Source organism: Theropithecus gelada, chromosome 4 (genome assembly GCF_003255815.1).
Source record: "Theropithecus gelada isolate Dixy chromosome 4, Tgel_1.0, whole genome shotgun sequence".
Taxonomy (NCBI): domain Eukaryota; kingdom Metazoa; phylum Chordata; class Mammalia; order Primates; family Cercopithecidae; genus Theropithecus; species Theropithecus gelada.
The window spans coordinates 128,109,168-128,128,636 of record NC_037671.1 but is presented as its reverse complement, the minus strand read 5'-3'; the positions used below and the strand labels follow the sequence as shown (position 1 = coordinate 128,128,636).

Here is a 19,469-nt window from a genome sequence, read left to right as displayed (position 1 = left end):
TGTAGTTTTTTTAAAAAGTATACAGATCTAAAAATACTAAATAAACATGATTTTCTTTCTAACTTGAGGTCTGATGAATTCAAGATACTTCCACTTAAAGGCATCCTAAGACTGGAGAAAGTATAATGTAACGGTTAAAACATGAGGACTTTGAATCAGGTCTTCTGGGTTGGAAGCCAGTTTTGCAATGTGAACTTTTGTAACTGTGGATAAGCTGCCTACCCTGCCTGAGCCTCAGGGATAATGCACTGCCAATACCACAGATTTGTTAGGAAGCATAAATGATTAGATAATGAAGATCTAGTGTCTAAATCTAGAAAAGTTGAACAATATATAAATTGCATTAAACATGACCTGTTTGTATCCTTTTAACATAGCTGTTAAACATAGTTGATGATGGCCGGGCGTGGTGGCTCACGCCTGTAGTCCCGGCACTTTGGGAGGCTGAGGCGGGTGAATCACCTGAGGTCAGGAGTTCGAGACCAGCCTGACCAACATGGTGAAACCCCATCTCTACTAAATACAAAAAGTTAGCCAGGCGTGGTGACATAAGCCTGTAATCCCAGCTACTTGGGAGGCTGAGGCAGGAGAATCCCTGGAACCTAGGAGGTGGAGGTTGCAGTGAGCCAAGATTGCACCATTGCCTTCTAGCCTGGGCAACAAAAGCAAAGCTCCATCTCAAAAAAAAACCAAAAACAAACAACAACAAAAAAAACATAGTTGATGATACATCTGTATCTTACTTAATATGCATAAATTTTAAAATATATATTTATAAATACCTATAATTCATCATCCTTAATTGCAAGCCTCCAGAAGTTTGGAAAACTGTGTTTATAGTCTCTTCACCCCACTTAGTGTATTTTTCTTTTTGTTACAGATTGGATTATAGGAGTATCCCCCAGACTCTGGTGGGTGTTACAGAATCTATAGTGTCTAATCTTTCTATAAATCTGAAAAATTCTGAAATTCTCAAGGCACTTCCCTGATACCACAGGTTTTAGCTATTAGCAGAAGTGTATTGTATTTTTGAGCTTTTACATTTCAAAAGTAAAGGCATTCTTTGTTGTGCTTTAATAGTCTTTCCATAATATTTTCCATACAAATACAAGGGAAATATTCATCTTCCCTATGACCCAGCAACTCTACTAATAGGTATTTATGCAAGATAAATGAAAACTTATATTCGCAAGGAAGCTTTGTATGAGAATTTTCAGAGTGGCTCTGTTCACATATCCAAAAGGTAGAAACAATCAAATGTCTGTAGCAGAAGAATAGATAAATAACATACCAAGCCACTAAAACAGATGAACTACAGCAACATGCAGCAGTGTGGATGAGTCTGACAGCTGTTACACTGAGGGAAAGAAATTGAACACAAAAAAGTATATATGCCTTCATTATGTGAAAATCTAGGCAAGTAAAATCAGATGGATGGTTAGGGCTTGCAGTACAAGGAGACTTTCTGGGTTTGTGGAAATGTCCTGTGTCTTCAGTGGAGTGCTATTTAGCCATAAAAAAGAATAAGATCCTGTCATTTGCAACAACGTGGATGAAATTGGAGGTCATTATGTTGAGTGAAATAAGTCAGGCAAAGAAAGAATCTGCACATGTTCTCACTTTTTTTGTGGGAGGTAAAATAAGACAATTGAACTCATGGAGATAGAGTGTGGAGTGATTGTTCCAGAGGCTGGCAAGAGTGGTTGGGAGGGTGCAGTGGGAATGGTTGATGGGTACAATAATGTAGTTAGAATGAGTGAGATCTAGTGTTTGATAGCAAAACAGGGTGACTACAGTCAACAATGATTTATCGTACATTTAAGAATAAGTGTAATTGGATTGTTTGTAATACAAAGAAAAGATAAATGCTTGAGTTGATGGGTACTCCATTTACCCTGATGTGATTAATATGCATTGTATGCCTGTATCAAAATATCGCATGTACTTTATAAATACATACACCTACTATGTGCCCACAAAAACTTTTAAAAAAAAGGAAGAAATATCCGATTTGATATTGCAATTAAAATCTTGGGAGTCCACTGCATGTGAATTTAGCTTCCATTTTTTAAATGTTTCTTGAATATAGGGCAAATACTTAGGAAATCAGAAGCTGTGAGATTCCAGATAATCACTTGAGTTCAGTATTACAAAATACGATTTTAATGCCCCATGTTACAAATGTAAAAGTTAGTGTTCTGTCTCTGTAGGGTTGCTCATTTCCGATCAAGATTCTGCAGGTACTTTGTGAACTATCTGGAGTTGACATGTACAACATCAGGATGTCCCGTTTGATCAGTTGTAATTTTTGAGAAAAAGGTCAGACAAATTGGTCTGAAGACTGGCTCATAGAAGCTCTAGAGCCTCTAGACTGTAGAAGAAACTTAGTTTTCTCATCTGAACTTACATTTGAAAAAGAGGTGACATACACCTTCAACAGTGTTTAGGCAGGTACACACTACTAAATCTCATTGTCAAAACCAGGACAGTAAGGTTGAAATAACCACTTCCATGTGAAAGTAATTCTATAATTAACCCTGTTGTCTCTCTTTTTTTTTTTTTTTTTTTTTTCCTTTGGAGACAGAGTCTTGCCCTGTTGTCCAGGCTAGAGTGCAATGGCACGATCTTGGCTCACTGCAGCCTCTGCCTTCCGGGTTCAAGCGATTCTTCTGCCTTAACCTCCCAAGTAGCTGGGATTACAGGCGCCTGCCACCACGCCCAGCTAATTTTTGTATTTTTAGTAGAGACAGAGTTTCACCATGTTGACCAGGCTGGTCTCGAACTCCTAACTTCATGATCTGCCTGCCTTAGCCTCTCAAAGTGCTGGGATTACAGGCGTGAGCCACCGCGCCCAGCCAGTGAACCCTGTTGTCTCTTAAGACACACAAAGTGTGAATACAGAGTGGTGGGGAGTGGTCAGGACATGAGGGTGAAGCCCATCCTGGGCTGAGACCACCTAGGGTCAAATTCCAGCTCTGCCAACTAAATCCTGTGCATTTCTGGGAGGCATTAGTGTACCCTGCCATAATATGGCTGTGATCTGGTGTAACATACCATCATCTCCAACAATACCATATGACAGTCTACACCAGGATCTTCTCCTATGCCACTCTTATTTTTATTCTCTTGGGGTGATCTCTCCTCTGTTTTCATTATCCTGTACCCTGCAGATTACACAAGTGTGCACATACAGTGGTGATCACACGCATTTCTTCTATCTTTTTTCTCTGTGGCTTTCTCTCATGTTTGACACTCCATTGCCAAATAGTGAATAGTTATTTTGCTATCCAAAAGGAGCAGTTCAATGCCAACATGTTTTTAAGCACCTGTTCCTTCTGCAGGAAAGTCCTCTTTGATCTTTATTTCCTCTTTGTTGGAAGTAAATTTGCCCTCTTATTTGCTGACATTTTCAAACTTGTACCACTTCTTTCTCACTATGGTAGATGACTGGAGGTAAACCTACTGCTCTTCTTTGTCTTTTTTTTATGTATCATATAATTTATAATACTTTTGGTATTCCATTTTTATATATAAATTTAAATTTGAAACTTTTGCTAAGTTTCAACTTTCAGATGACTAGTTTTTAGCAAATAAGCTTTAAAAGTTTTATTATAATGGATTTGATTCTTCTCTTCCAGTAGTAGCTTACTGATTTAGTTTTTAACAAATTATTTCTGTCTTTCAAAGATCATACTTATTTTTTGCTCATCTTTGTGCAAGTTGATAGGAGTAAAATTCCACAGGCATGTAAGTATCTACTCCCTGTAATCTGCTGCAAAGCAGATTTTTAAAAATTTGACAGTAGCACATCAAAACATTGTCTTTATGTTTCACTCATCTTTTTCTTTAATTCTTGTGATTTACTAAAAGCTCACTGAACAGTTCTGTTTACTATATATTATAGTACACCATTCACCATTGTAATGCCAAAAACAGAATTTTGTGTATCATTACAGCTATAATGGAAAGGAGCACTGAGAAGCTTGTGTCCTGTTCATCCTTACCCTTTTATGAATCAGCGAGGAACAAAACTATATCAGAAAATTGTTTCATTGGGTTACTTTCATTGTAAATATCACAAAGTCATGTAAAGTTATTGGGATTAGATGATACATAAAAGTGGGGGGCACTTAGTTCTGTCTCTACACAGACTTTGATTGATGGACCGTCATCTACTGCTTGCTTTGACTGTGGTTAAAGTTTGTGTTGGACTTAGACATTTGGGATTTGGAAATAAAGACTTCTCATACCAGTCACTTATAAGTTCTAGCAAATAACTTGGGGGTGGCTGTAGGAACATGGGGTTAGGCAGCGGTAACAAAGAAATAAGCCCTATTCTCATGGAGCTTTCTTTGGGAGTGATGATACTCAGCAGACTGTAATTTGAAGTAGAAACAATTACCTTTGTCGATAGGTTCTTGGAGATACAACTTTAAACGAAATGAGTATATTGCAGCCTTTTTTTCCCATCAATGTTATAATGAAATCATGTTGAAAGCAATGGCATTATTTCAGGACCTACTATCCATTGTTTCACTTAAAGTTAGTTTTGAAGAACGTATTGACCACATTGAGGATATACTGTAATCTAGGGATGGCCCCTGGAAAAGGAAGGTAGCATTTAGGTTCAAGTTTGTGGGGATGGGGATAGGCAGGATTTGGAAAGAGAGAGGGACAGAGCAGTACACAGGGGAGCACTTGGGATGGAGGAAGTGGGAATATGCACAGAGATGAATGGTGGAGAGCAATCTGGTTTGACTTAGGATGTTACTTACATATGTGTGTAAAGTAGTAGGTTAATGGGCTTAACTTGAGAAGATATCTTGGGACCAGATTATAGGCAACTAAAATTTTTTGTATTTTTAGATAGTAAGAAACCATGAAAGTGTTTTGAGACAGAATGTTGAGAAACATGAAAATTGTAATTTGGGCAATTAATCTGGCCTTTGTGTATAGATTGATTGGAGAACAGACACCATTAGCAACTTGTTTTGGTAGTTTGGATGCTTTGCCAAAAATGACTGGAACAGTAAATGGAAAGAGTGGGACGAATTCAAGGTGAATGGGGTGGCCAAACATTTTGATGATTAGAGACTATCCTGATTTACGTTTGAAGCATGGTTATTACTAATGCCCCTTTTTGCTTTTGAATGTTTCTTGCTTTGGACAATAAATCATATGGTGACCCTAATAGATTGCTGTGACATTGATAGCACTTGCTAATTAGACTGAAAGCAGACAGGGATGGTGTAAGAGAGCAGAATATACAGTTTTTTAGAAGTTCTTATTTCACTGAGTTTTCCTTTTTTGAAGAATTAAGCATAAAATTTCCTTACCTAAATTCTGCAATCCAGTCTTTTATGTTTAAAATTCTTTGTGTGCGTGCGTGTGTGTGTGTGTGTGTGTGTGTTTAACGAACACATCTGAGTTTTGGAATATTCAGCAAAATGATAGTTGCTGGCTGGGTGCAGTGGCTCTCACTTGTAATCTTAGCACTTTGGGAGGCTGAGGCAGGAGGATCACTTTAAGCCAGGAGTTTGAGACCAGCCTGGGCTACAAAACGAGACCTTGTCTCTACAAAAAATTTTAAAAAGCCAGGCATGGTGGTGCATGCCTCTAGTCCCGGCTGTTTGGGAGGCTGAGGTGGAAGGATGGCTTGAACCTGGGAATTCCTGGTGGCTGTGAGGTAGGATCATGCCACAGCACTCCAGCCTGGGTAACAGCTAGACCCTGTATCTAAAAAAAAAAAAAAAGAAATTAATTAAAATAATTTTAAAATGATAGATGCCAAAGAGAATATACTATGTTTAGTCTTAACCTCACGTTTTCATTCATTTCTATTTAAAAGCAGAGCTTTTTAGGAGAACTTTAATAAATCGGTGTAGCTGACATAAAAATTTACAAATAGAATATCCTGTATATCAACACGCCATCACTGAGAAAACAGGCTCCATTATGTTAGCACGTTTTAGTTCCTGATCTTTTTTTCCCCGTATTGAAACAAGTGACTGTAGTCACATGATACTTGAAGGTTTTTGTGTGGATATAGCTATTATATTTGTGGATAGTCTCAAATGCTTTGATCTCGTGTGTTTTCCGTGTATAGGCAGAAGGAGAAGACAGCCTGAAGAAGATGCAGCTGATGGAGCTTGCGATTCTGAATGGCACCTACAGAGATGCCAACATTAAATCACGTAAGAATGAACCCTGAGGCCCAGGGTTACTGCTCTCTCTGTTGTTTTTGTCTACAGACTTTTCCTTTTGGCAACACAACACAATAACAGTTTATACAAAGTGAACAGTTGAAGTAATTCTGTCACTTGATATAGTAATTCTGTCACTTTGAGAGTCCTATTTTTAATGCTTTCATGAATTGAGGACATTCCTGATTTTATTTTATGTCAGCATGTTGAAGTTTTGGGTTGACAGACTTACATTATTTTAACGAAATCTCAATCTCTAAATTCAAGCGTTTAAGAAATTTTCTGTTTGGTTAAATACAGATGTAAGGCTTCCAGCTTATCTTGTTAAATGTATGCAAAAGACAGCATATTGAAAGCTTACTTTGACAAAGTGAATTTGAAGTATATCTGAATAAAATGACCCTCTGTTGAGTTCTGTCCTTTCACTCTGCTTGCATGTTTTCCCTCCAGTATTTTTCCCTGTTGATTTCATATGTGAGTTCACAGAGATCAGTGGGTGATAACTCTTTTTCCGTCCTAATTTTGTTTGTATATGTATCGGTGCATGTTTTTTTTTTTTTTTTTTTTTTTTTTTTTTGAGACGGAGTCTCGCTCTGCCGCCCAGGCTGGAGTGCAGTGGCCGGATCTCAGCTCACTGCAAGCTCCGCCTCCCAGGTTCACGCCATTCTCCTGCCTCAGCCTCCCGAGTAGCTGGGACTACAGGCGCCTGCCACCTCGCCCGGCTGGTTTTCTGTATTTTTTAGTAGAGACGGGGTTTCACCGTGTCGGCCAGGATGGTCTCGATCTCCTGACCTCGTGATCCGCCCGTCTCGGCCTCCCAAAGTGCTGGGATTACAGGCTTGAGCCACCGCGCCCGGCCCGGTGCATGTTTTTATAAGCCATAAGAGGATAACTTTTTTATGTTTAAAATGAAATAATGTGAAATTTTTGTTTTGAAACAATTTAAGATTCATACATATCATTTATATGAACATACCATATTTAAATTAGTGATTATTTAAAACACATAGAATTTTAAAGTTCTAGGCAGCTTTACAAAACGTAGGCAACCTACTGGGTTTAAAAGTAGTTACTTTACAAATTGTTAACATTAATTTACTCATGAAAATGTGAGTATATCATTAATAGGAATTTAAAAATAGGGCTTTTTAAGATTTTCTGTGATGGTAGTTCCTAAAGATGCAGGAAATGTACATATATACCTAGTGGTTACTTGGCTAAATGCAATAAAAATTATTCTTACTTTACTTTGAAACTAAAGCTGTACTTTAGAAATATACCAAACTGAGTTTCTGTGGACTCCAGTTACAAATTATTTTTTAACATCTGTTAATGCAAGTGTTTCATTGTGCTTCTGCATGTACTTTAGTCTTATGAAATCTTAAAAACAGGTATATCAAATGTATGAACTAAATATAACCTATTTAATGGTGGCATTCATTTTTTTACAATGGCTTTTTAATTTTTGCACATTCTTAATCACATTGGGAAAGGGAAAGCTGTTTGCATTTGATTGGTGTGCTTTGGCATTTTTGTGTGATCAGCGCATGTACTAATGATTTCCTTTTATTTTTCTTCTTTCCTGCTTTTTCCTTTCTTTTTCCTACTCCCCTCTCATTTTCCCATATTTTATACTGCTGTCTCTATACTTCTTTCTAAATTTCTTTGCTTACTGTAGCAGCCCTTGCCTTTTCTCTTGCAGCAACAGCCCAGGCTGCTCCAAGGATCATTACTGGGCCTGCACCGGTTCTCCCACCAGCTGCCCTGCGTACTCCAACGCCAGCTGGCCCTACCATAATGCCTTTGATCAGACAAATACAGACCGCTGTCATGCCAAACGGAACTCCTCACCCAACTGCTGCAATAGTTCCTCCAGGGCCCGAAGCTGGTTTAATCTATACACCCTATGAGTACCCCTACACATTGGCACCAGCTACATCAATCCTTGAGTATCCTATTGAACCTAGTGGTGTATTAGGTAAGTTCTTCTCCCCACGGGGTTAACAACATTCTCTTTATAAATATTTTTGCTCCCCCAGATTTTGAAATGGTTTTATCAGTTTTAGAGAGGCAAGACAAGTTTCCATTAGGAAAGCCTGAACCCTAAATTTTATTGCAGCCTCTCATAAGGGTTCCCCTTTGAAATAATTGCACCTTAAGTTTATTCAGATCCACTTTGGTAACTCAGGTTCAGTTTGGTTGGGTAAATCTGTTGTGTGCGTTTTAACAAATACTTTTACATTTGACATGACTGAGGCCATTCTGAGTTTTAGGTCCCACCCCACTGGCCCGTCACCTCCATCAGCTCCACTTCTCAAACTTTGATTCATTTTATCTCACAGATTTGTGTAATTGTTGGAAAAACTTTAAACTTCTATGTGAAAGTAGTTTGAGATCTTTATGAAATTCATATTATTGTATGTGTTTTATAATATTTGTGATCACTTAAAATATGAAAGAGACCAGATAAATACAGTCATGCATCGCTTAACAACGGGAATACCTTCTAAGAATTGCCTTGTCCGGCAATTTCATCATTTGGTGTACATCATAAAGTGTACTTACACAGACATACATGATACTGTTTACTACACACCTAGGCTGTGTGGTATAGCCATTATAATCTTAAGGGACCACCGTAGTATATGTGGTCCGTTGTTGACCAAAATGTTGTTATGCAGGCATGACTGTAGTTGTATTCTTAAGATTTTTCAGTTCTTGGCTTTTGGAGTCCTAGTCGTATTAAACATGAGAGATACTCTTAATTTCAGTAGTACAGTATGGAATAGTTAAATACCAAATCACTGAATTCAGAATCTCACTTAAGGCAAAAATTAAAATCATAATCTAAACGCTTGGTTTTACATGAACAAAAAGTGGTGTGCTTGAAAAAGACATTACTGATGCCTTTTTTTTATAGAGTGGATTGAAATGCCAGTCATGCCTGATATTTCAGCCCATTGACTTGCTGGATGAAGGACTAGAATACAGCAGCTGTTATAACACGACCAGTCAATGTGGAACAAACTGTTTCTGTGCAACCCCTTTGTTTTACCAGACAAAATTTGAATACTTTTTTTCCTGAATTGTATACGACCTTGGTGCTGCATGCATGCTGTTGACTTTTAGGACTTTGATCTCTTAAGGTTTTTTTTTTTCCAGCATTAATATTGATTTATAAGGATATGAAAATCTTTACTGAACTGGAGGACACTAAGATTTAAACTCGAAAATTCATTGTTCAAGTAAAGAAAGCCATGATGCTCTGTATGTTATCTGTGTGTGTGCATGCACTCAGGTGCCCTTTGTTTCATGAACAAATACATTTCATTGTACATGTTTTCTGTTTATCTCTAAATCATTGTATAAAGTAATTGCAGGTCAGAATTATACCACAGAACTGTTTATGAGAGGCTTGTCTCTGTTGCACATTTCTTGAAGCATTTTTAAAATAACATGTAACCTGTAACCTTGTTGTTTAAGTTTTCTTTTCTATTAATACTCTGTCCTGTGGTCCCATGCATGCTCCTTTTCCCAGAACTCCTCTCTGCTGCACCCACAGCATCTGTTCCCGAGGAGTTATGACTCTTGACTTCCTGCAGGGCTGGGGCTCTTAGCTACCAGCTGCTGTTCCAGCACTTTCAGTGCAAGATCTCCCTGATTTTGCCACATGGAATTGTACTTGTATATGATTACCTTATCTAAAATGAATAAGGGGTGATGGACCAGTTTACTGCTTAGAAATAGCAAGAGGCACTGCAGTAAAACTTGTTTCTCATTGTAAAGCTTCATGTCTTTTGTTTGTTGAAAAATTTTTACTTATAAAAACTTAATTGTTAGACTGGTAAAATAAAGACCAAAATATGCAGATTTCTAATTGGCATTCATAAGGTGAATAATAATAAGTGCCAAATGAAAAAATCTTACTATGGTTAATTTTATTTCTTGCTTTGCCACCTAAGCAGTAAAACATGATATTGACCACTTGGAGAACTCAGAAAATTATTTTAAATTTCTAAGTTATAATAAATTTGCACACAGATAACATGCATGCTATTTATGTCACATCTCACATTAAATTATTTTAAAATAAGCAGTGCCCTTCAAAACAGATGCAGACATGTGTGTTGGTAGTAGTGAGGAGATTGGTATTAGCATCAAATCTTCATTGATGACTAATTTTTAATTCCCTTCCTTTTATCTTTAGGTATGGCTTTCCCAACGAAAGGCTAAGAATTCAAGAACGGTCTTAACTGAACCCTCATCAGATCTGAATTTAACAAATGCTTAGTCTCAGCAGCCTCCGGGGGAAAAAAGCTTAGCCTAGCAGTCAGTGACTTACTTGCACTTTTTGCACATAGATATAAAGTAAAATTATGTTATTAATTTGGTTTAGTCTGTAATATTACACAGTAATGGTAATTTATAAAGGAGTGTATAGTAGTATACTGACTGCTAAGTGTACTATACTGTTTGCTTTACTAATCACCTAATTCATTGCAGTTCATACTTATTGACTCAGAGTTTAAAACCACAATCTGTAGGCTTTAAGAATTGCTTTTAAACCTTTTTAAGTGATAAACTCTTGAAGTGGTCTTAAGGTTAGCAAATAATTGTCAGTATTAAACATGGCATTATTTAAGTAGTCCTGCTGCGAGAAAGGCACTTCAGTGAATATGTGACTAGTAAAGCTTAAATATGTTTGGATCTAATAGAGTTCATGAAATACTGTAACTTGGGGATTGTAAATGAATGGATAAAATAGGTTAAGGCCCAAGATGTTTGAAATGAATGCAATATTAATAGATGCATATATACATGACATATTGTGGTTAATTTTAAAACTACTGTGCCTTAACGTGTTTCTTAAACTTTTGTAGTAAATGAACATTTGAAATCCATTTTGATAAACCTGCTGTTAATGTTCTTTTCCCCCCTTGTGAATGTTTTCTAACTTTGTCTTGGTAATTGCAATTTAACTAGGTGCGGTGGCTACTAAAGTTCGAAGGCACGATATGCGTGTCCATCCTTACCAAAGGATTGTGACCGCAGACCGAGGTTAGTTTAGTTCTGCAGTTCTTGTCTATAAGAAATGCGTTGGGTGTCCATAAAATTTGCAACACCACACCTGATGGAAAAATGTAATTGCTTACCTGCACACAGTTTTTTTTCCTTTTCTAAATTTGTTTGTGATCACTGACAGATATAAGGGTTGGGTTTTTTGTTTTGGTTTGGTTTTTTCTCCCTTCATATTTTTAACTTATTAAATCTTCTATTATTATGTACTATGATTTATTCCTACTAAAACATAAATTAGTCAATTTGGGGAGCTATTAAATTTTGATGTTGCCTCAGTTATTTTCATTAATAACTTTTGCTAAAATTTACCTTTTAAAAATTCTGAAATTTGGAGTTGGTATTGCAAAATGAATTGAACGGGTGGTGCTTTAATGAGAGAAGTAAAGGAATATATGCCTCCTGTGTACTTTTGGAGAAAACTGAAGATTTAGTTTCCATTTTTCTTTATAATAAAATATTTGAGCCACTGTATAAACGTGAGGGTGCACATGTCAAGTACTTAGCTAAAATCAACAAAGTGAGGACTGTGAAGATAACTTTCATGTAGTTGGATTTTTTTTAATATAAATTAGAGCGTCAATTCCCTTTTATTCTTACATTCTCTTGCCAAAATGGATCCTTTGATTTTTGTCATTTGCTGCTAAAATATATTATCTGAAGGTAAACTGTCTCTTGAATTTCTGTGGTGATATGAGATCCAGCTGTGTGAATATCATTTTTGACTAACCTGTGACTGGAAAATAAGTCTTCATTTTTCTCCTTTACAACTTTTATAATTTGTGTCCTGTATATGCCCTTGGACCCTTTTATAAATTATTTTTGCTTATTGAGGAATGGTATTTTCGGTTTATTGACATTGAATCGTTTTCTAAGTTTTTCCATCGACAAGATAGGAATCTCAAGCATGGTAGTAAAAAAGGATTTTTTACAAGTTTCTATTATGGCACATTTGTTTCCTACAAATTAAACTGATCAAAGTCTCAAATATTAGTGGAGGAAAAAGTGCTGGATTTGCACTTCAATTGTACATCTTCTGTGAATTTATGAAGGACCTACCTGCTTCATGTGATTACCTTGAGTACTGATGATAAATACTAGACACAGCTGTTGTCCACGTCAGAAATAACATGCCTTTCCCAAAGATACTGTTAATATTTGTTTAGCACAATACATAAAGAATGTCCAAGACTTTCAAACTAATGTATACATCACTTACAGTGATTATTCAGTGAACAGAATAGACCCCAGCTCCGTGATCATCTATGAAGATGATATTCCTTGTAAGTGTTCTGCATGAACACGTCTCATAGGGATGGGGAAATTTTTTGGAAAGTCACTTTAGTTTTAAAGAAATGGGACAATTCCATGAATAATTTGAGGTTTTATTCATATTGCTTATGTCTACAATTGTTCTAAAGAGTATTTTAAAGTAGTTTTTTCCTCCCAGCTAATCTTTCCCTGTATGCCCCCTTTTAGGAGATTTCTCACCATTTTGCTTTAACACGATAATTATTGGCCTACTTAATACTCCAGTGCCTTGAGATAGTTGGACATATTTGAGGAAGATTTTATTGTATTTGGAAAATTACGACACATTCCATGCATGGATCTTTTGTTGTTATGTGTTTTGATTAGTTCTGTCACTGTTTTTATTTAAAATGCAGTGTCAGCAAACCGAAATGCTCATTTCTTTTTTAGTAACAGAATACTCGTATACTTATCACTGTATGCACTCATTGGGTCTAAGGGAGATGTCTGAAGTCCTTCACTTAAATTATTTTATGATACTACTGTTTTCTCTATTTTTGAGGTTAAAATTATTTTTAAAAACTATTTTGAAGAGAAGTTTATTAGTATAAGCATTCATTTAATGCAAAGAAACTCAGCCCTTGGATATATAACCATGTAATTCTATATGAACGTTTAGAGTCCTACATGGTTGACCAATATCTAGTTCTTTACTAAAAGTAAACTCACCTCTCTATATATATTTCAAAACTGAATTTGAAGCCTATTAGAGACCAACTGATCTTTTAGTTGTAACGAACTGTATGGTCTTGTATGGTGACACACCTGTGTAGGAGGCCAAGACTTGGCAGAGGATGTAGTCTAGGTGTCCTGGTATATATATATGGTCACTCACTTCGTTTATATATTCCACACTCAAAAAAGAAGTCAGAAGTTTTTCTGAGTAATACAAAAACCATCACTTATATAATTTGTATAAGAAACTTTAAACAGTTTTAATCAAAATTATGAATAACATCAAAAATGCTTTAAGATTTTATATTTTGGAATACCTGTGAAGTAGTATGACTACATCATGTTAAATATTTATTTTCTTCTATGATTTTGGGGCAGCAATTTTTATTTTAAATAAAATTCCACTTTTAAGAAATTCAGGGAAGATTTGGTCACATTGAAGATACAATATTTTTGTAGTATTTATAAACTGTTCTAAATGATAGACTATAGAAAGCATTTTTGTCATATGAAGGTAAATCAGTCCATTATTTAGATCATTTAAACTCTGAACATTACACCTTCTGGGCTTTGATTTATGAAGTGGCACAGAATCTAACTTTGCACTGAATATCTTTTCATTCACATCTCCTCTGCCTTAGTCACAATGGCAACAGTACAGAAAATTCTATCAAACCTCAGAATATAGTAGAAATAATTAAGCTGTTGAATGAGTCTTAAAAATTATACTACTGTTAAGTGGACCAAGTTTGGTGAAGCAGAATGTGACAAAGGTTGATTAAGGAAGGAACAACTCAAGGACATTGGGAATGATAACTTTTCCACTTGAGAACTACTTTATGTTTTACTGTAATTTTTAAAAATTTTTTGTCCTTTTTGTTATTTTGCAAAAGAAAATAGTATTTACAGGTGGCTTCTTTTAAAATATAAAAATATAAAGCAGGAATGTATATGAAATGTCAGATTTTATTGTATTTGCAGAGTATTAGCTTTGAAATTGAATAAAGAAAGCTGTTTGTAGTTTTAAAATGCCTTATTGGTATCAATTAGAAATTTCTTCTATTTTTTGATGTACTTAGAGCTTTTTGAGTGTAGAATTTTAAATGGCAGGATTTTACAGTGTTTACATGCAAGTGCATTTTATAAGTGTTCTATATGTGTAAAATAGTATTTTCAACTGGAAAGTGTTGGCTAGTGCAAAAGGCCTGGCCATTTTCTGGTTCCCATGATGTTGCCTACACTGCTAGACTACAGTTTAGTATTGCTTTGTATCATGAGGCCAAGAAATTCCATGTTGTTTGTAAATAGAATAATTGAAAAAGCAATAAACATTTATTGAACAAAAGAAACCTTGTTTGGCCCAGAGTTTATGTTGAACCAAATTGTTCATAGAATTTTGAATTTCTTTAGATTCATTTCTGTTAATCATCAGTTATTAATAATCACATCCATCATTAATAGTTGCTTTAATGCTTGCATCTGAGAGAATACTAATGCTTAATAGCAGTCAGATACTGATAACTGCACTGACTGTTTAAAAATTCTGTATACCGAACCTATTCATTGTTGTTTTTCAATTTCCTTCATTGACTGCTACTAACTATTAGTTGTTAGTTGTATTTTATTTCTATTTTTTCTTGTTAACCAGTTTTTTGTTTTTGTTTTTGTTTTTTTTGTGGGAGTGGGCTCTTCTTCATTTGTTCAAATCATGATATGAAATTGTCATGATTTTAATTGTATTCTGTAGATGGTGTCAATCAGTTTGTCAGAATTAAACATGCTTTTTTTTTTATTAGTTGTGATTAGTTTTTCATGTTGTCATTAAGCCGTCACTAGCTGAAACTAATCTCTTCTCTATCTTTTCTTTTCTTTTTTTTGTTTTGTTTTTTTTTGTTTCTAACCACCCAGCCGCCACCGGCAACTAACCTATGACCTTCTGACCTCTGAACTCTTCACCCAATGATGACCTGACCATGCCTGCCTGCTGATCAGTTAACTGGTAATCGCCTTTGCTTGCCTGTCGTCAGTGCAGCGAGCTGAGGCACTTGTCCGTTCGTCTTACCATCTAACCAAACAAAAGACAAAGAAATTGTTGTCCTCCAACTCAGCTTTTTTTTTTTTTTCCTGTTTGGGTGAAAGTGGTTCTAGAACCTGCACTGAATAGTAGTAAAGCAATAAGGCCCAATTCATCCCACAGCACTGATCATCTTTTAATATCCCACCCTAAGCGAACGGTAAGAAGGCCTCTCTTAAGAAGGGGAGACAGATGGCCCTTAACTACTCAATGACAGAGGCAGTTACTGTGAGAGACTTCTAGGAATCTTTTTCTTCTCATAGCGAAGTCAAAGCTCTCTCTGAATGTACTGTGTGATGATGCATCATGCATGAACCTTCGGTCAGGGATATCATTGGTGAAGTGATTTCGAAAAGTATTCAAAATTTGATATGCTGTTTAGTCACTACAGTGCCCTCAAAGGGCAGAAGTTGCAGCCTTTTTTATATTGCCTGCCAAAATTTGAAGTATTAGAAGAAAGTGTGCCATGAGAGAAAAACGTAAGGAGTTTTGAAAAGTAATGCAAATAACAAAACTGCAACACTATTTTTAAAAGATAAATATCTAAGTTAAAATTACCGAATCTTTATTTTACACCTTCTAAAAAAATATGAGAACAAGGTACATGCATTATGTGTCACATTACTGGGCAAACTGTTCAAGTATTTTTTTTTAAACCTCCCTGTATAGAAAAAAATCATTAAGGATGTAAAAGCCATGCTTGCCTATTTGCTGTATACATGTAATGAAATTGTAGATAAAGTGTAGTGCATTGAAACAAATGAACAAAAAGTAGATACTTTTACTATACAAGGGTGCTGGTGCAGAAAAAAATATATATATTTTTGGAAATGTAGCATTTTATACTTTCAAGTGTTATAAAAAAAAAAAGAAAAAGAACAAAGAAACCCTTTATTTCATTAAATGATTTTTTCTGGTGGTTGTCAAGAAACAAAAGACCAAAAGAGCCTTTTTGTCTTTCTTTTTTATTTTTTAAGTATTGGAATAAGTCTAAAGAAAAGAAAGTGCCTTATTTTCCTTCATGGTCATTTAGTCAAGTGTCTCATAAAGATCAGCTCCTCCCTCAGAATACAAGTTAATGCATGTTACTCAGTCGCCCAGTATGTGAAAGAAGATATGAGGGAGACAAATGAGTTGATGGTTTGAATTATATGATTTTTGCCACGTTACCTTGATGCAAATTTGCCAAATCTGATACTGTGAAAAGATTTGATAACTTTTCTAATGCCTGACTAGTAAGTTTTAAAACATCATTCTTTAAAAAAATAATTTAATATTTTTGGTTATTCCAATCTTCAGTGTTAACCCAAACGATTCTGAGATAAAAATTATGTGTCATCTGAACTTCAGTTTACAGACAAATTAGAACTTTGTTTTATTTGGAGAAGGGGGATGCATTCATTTGGTTTTGATTTTTATTTTGTTTTTAATTAATTGGAGATGATAGGATACCTAGCAAATGTTTTCAGAAAAGTGAATCTTTGTGATTTTCATTCTGGAAAACAATGTTTTAAATCACCCAAATTTAATCACATGTCTTTATATCATACCAGATAACTGGTGTAGTGTATCCTTTTACTGTTTCAGTAACCTTTGCCTCCCCCACCCCTTAACTTTAAAAGAATGTGAAAAACTAGCATCATAGTGCATATAAATACTCAACCACATTTCACCTTAAGCTTCTAATTTCTCTAGAAGTTGAAACAGTTAGTTATGTAGTTGAAGCAATTTGTGTGCAAAGCCTACATCTAAACACTTGAGTGAATAATCATTAACTGCTCAGTACCAGACGTGGCAAATCTCAAGTGACAGTGGAGTCCCCCCGCCCCCCAGCTTATCAACTCGTCCCCTCTTCCACACCTTCCCAGCATCACAGTCAGAGGTCAGCAGGAAGCTGAGTCATGACCTTCTTGGTGACCTCCCCTGCCATCTTGTCTCACTTGGAAACCGTTGTCAGTTTATTTACTATGCAATAGACATTCGTTGTTTGGTATCCAGCTAGCTTTGGTTTAATATGCCACTGCTTTGTCTTTCTGTTACACATACAGTTTTGATTTATTTACAATATATGCTGTGCCATTTTGATTTTTATATTGTTTGGTTGCTTTAATAAATTTGCGACACTCAAACACTTGAGGTGATAGTTGTTAAAAAAATACCAGTATTTGATCCAGTTTCATCTCAACTGTGTTATACCTGGACATTTTAGATGTTTATCAAAGGTCTTTTATGGGGAAGAAAGTAAATGTATGAAATAATAAATGTGTGACATTTATGGGTAATGTTGGCTCTGAACAAACTTTTGAAAACTTGGTTGACAAAATTTTGGATCAACTGAAAAAAGCATGACTTTTGAAATCTCTGAATGCCTTGGTTCTCAGTATTATCATTCTTTATTGAATTTATTTCTTATTAAAATATGTAGTTTTTAAGACTTTTTTTCTGACAGTATTATGTAATTTTTTAGTGTGGGTAGATGGGAGTGTCGCTTGTATGTTATCGTACAGCTGACATGTATTTTTGTCTATTCTTTATTATCTTAGTTTCATGCTGTGTATGTACCATAACCAACCTATTGCCTATGAGAAACATGTAAGATAATGTATTTACAGCCATTGTTACAAGTTTATAATGTATTTTTCTATCTTGTTTTATATGTATGTTATATAACATTCAAAAAGAATTTTTTTCTTGATTGAGAAAAGGATACAAAATGCAAAATCCACAATTTTGATAACTGAAAATTGCCAATTGTTTTGCAGTACTTTATTATATTGGGTGTCTTGTCTTTTTTGGGCTTTTAGTTAGCTAATGAATGAATACATTAGACACTTTTGGGTTTTAGTTGGGATTTTACATAGCTTGCATTTTAATTCTTTGGTTCTTTGCTGTTTCTATTAACCCATAGCATTATTTTAATAAATGTTATAATACCAACCTACTAACTCTGGACTATGTCTGTTTATTAACCTTTATATGTTTAATTAAAATAAACAAATAAAGACAAAAGAATGTAAAGTCTTGAGTTACTGGACTAACCCTGAAGAACGTGACCACAGATAACATGGCGTGACTTGTTTTTATGTTGTTTGTCAGCTGACAGTTTTGCACACTACTGTTAAAATAGCTTTGGTTATTCTGGTCTTGTACCTTGTGGAGGGGTGGGGGTAGGTGCAGTAGAGATGGGAACAAAGAGGCCTTTGTTGGAGGCATTCTTCTCCTCTTGCCACTTGCCTTTCAGCATCTGCATTACTAATTCCACACCTTATTTTTCCTTCTCCAAAATAATCACTGTCTGCTCACAGCATCAAGAGTAAAAAGATATATTGTAATGGTATATACCTGGAGAAACCAGTTTGATTCTTTGTTGAACCATTTCTTTTAATTTCTGTAAATAAGTAATTTTATGGTCACACTGTAAAGCAGAGAAACTATTGATATTTTACCTTTATTTAGATTTTTATTTTAACTTGACCTTTTTCCTTTGGAAAGCATTGAACTTGTTTAGCTAACTGCTCCTGTTAGGGGAGCTTAACTTGGGTAAAGCCAAAGGCCCACTGACTGTTTCTCATGGTGGCCTGAAGCCCCACTGCTTTCCAATGAGGAAAAGAACCCTCAGCACATTACTGAGTTTTCCTCAGGTATTTTTTTCCCTGTCACCTACTTTACAAATACAGTCAGACTAAAACGTTAAACAAGAAGTTTAAGGGGGAAGAACACTGGGATTTGAAAAGTTGTATATGATCAATTTCTTGCATGCAAATCAATTTAAGATTTCCTAAATATCTTCATGCTTTTCTTGGCTGGAACTTGGGTAAATTAACCTGTAATTATGAATTACTTAGTTTAACTCAAGGTGCATTTTTATTTCACAGATTGATACTTCCTTCTTTCTGTGAAACAGTTCTCCTAGATAACAAAATCCTCAGGATGAATTTTTGCATTTGTACATAGCAATGTATCTTTGTAAATGACGTTTTATTTATTTAGAGTTGTAGAATTTGGGGCCGAAATGAGTGACATGTAATAGAAGAAAAAACTGTACCAATACGCCCTTAACCAATCAGACTGTCAAGGTATTCTCATTCATAAATATATATACACACGTACATATACATAATACACAGAGT

At 35.4% G+C, this 19,469-nt stretch overlaps 1 protein-coding gene across 5 annotated transcripts in view; it reads left to right on the top strand.

Moving 5' to 3' along the window:
• QKI (QKI, KH domain containing RNA binding) overlaps positions 1–18,676 on the top strand; it is a 164,802-nt gene extending 146,126 nt beyond the window's left edge. Inside the window, exons 5-8 of one of the 5 annotated variants that reach the window (XM_025381417.1) lie at positions 6,107–6,194; positions 7,906–8,181; positions 11,187–11,261; positions 15,174–18,676. In XM_025381417.1, the coding sequence (XP_025237202.1) occupies positions 6,107–6,194; positions 7,906–8,181; positions 11,187–11,261; positions 15,174–15,190 (456 nt within the window). In that variant the 3' untranslated portion in view covers positions 15,191–18,676. Of the gene's footprint in view, positions 1–6,106; positions 6,195–7,881; positions 8,182–9,123 lie in introns of all 5 variants that reach the window. The other 4 variants (XM_025381416.1, XM_025381419.1, XM_025381418.1 and 1 more) reach the window with 4 other exon arrangements.
• The last annotated feature ends 793 nt before the right edge of the window (positions 18,677–19,469 follow it).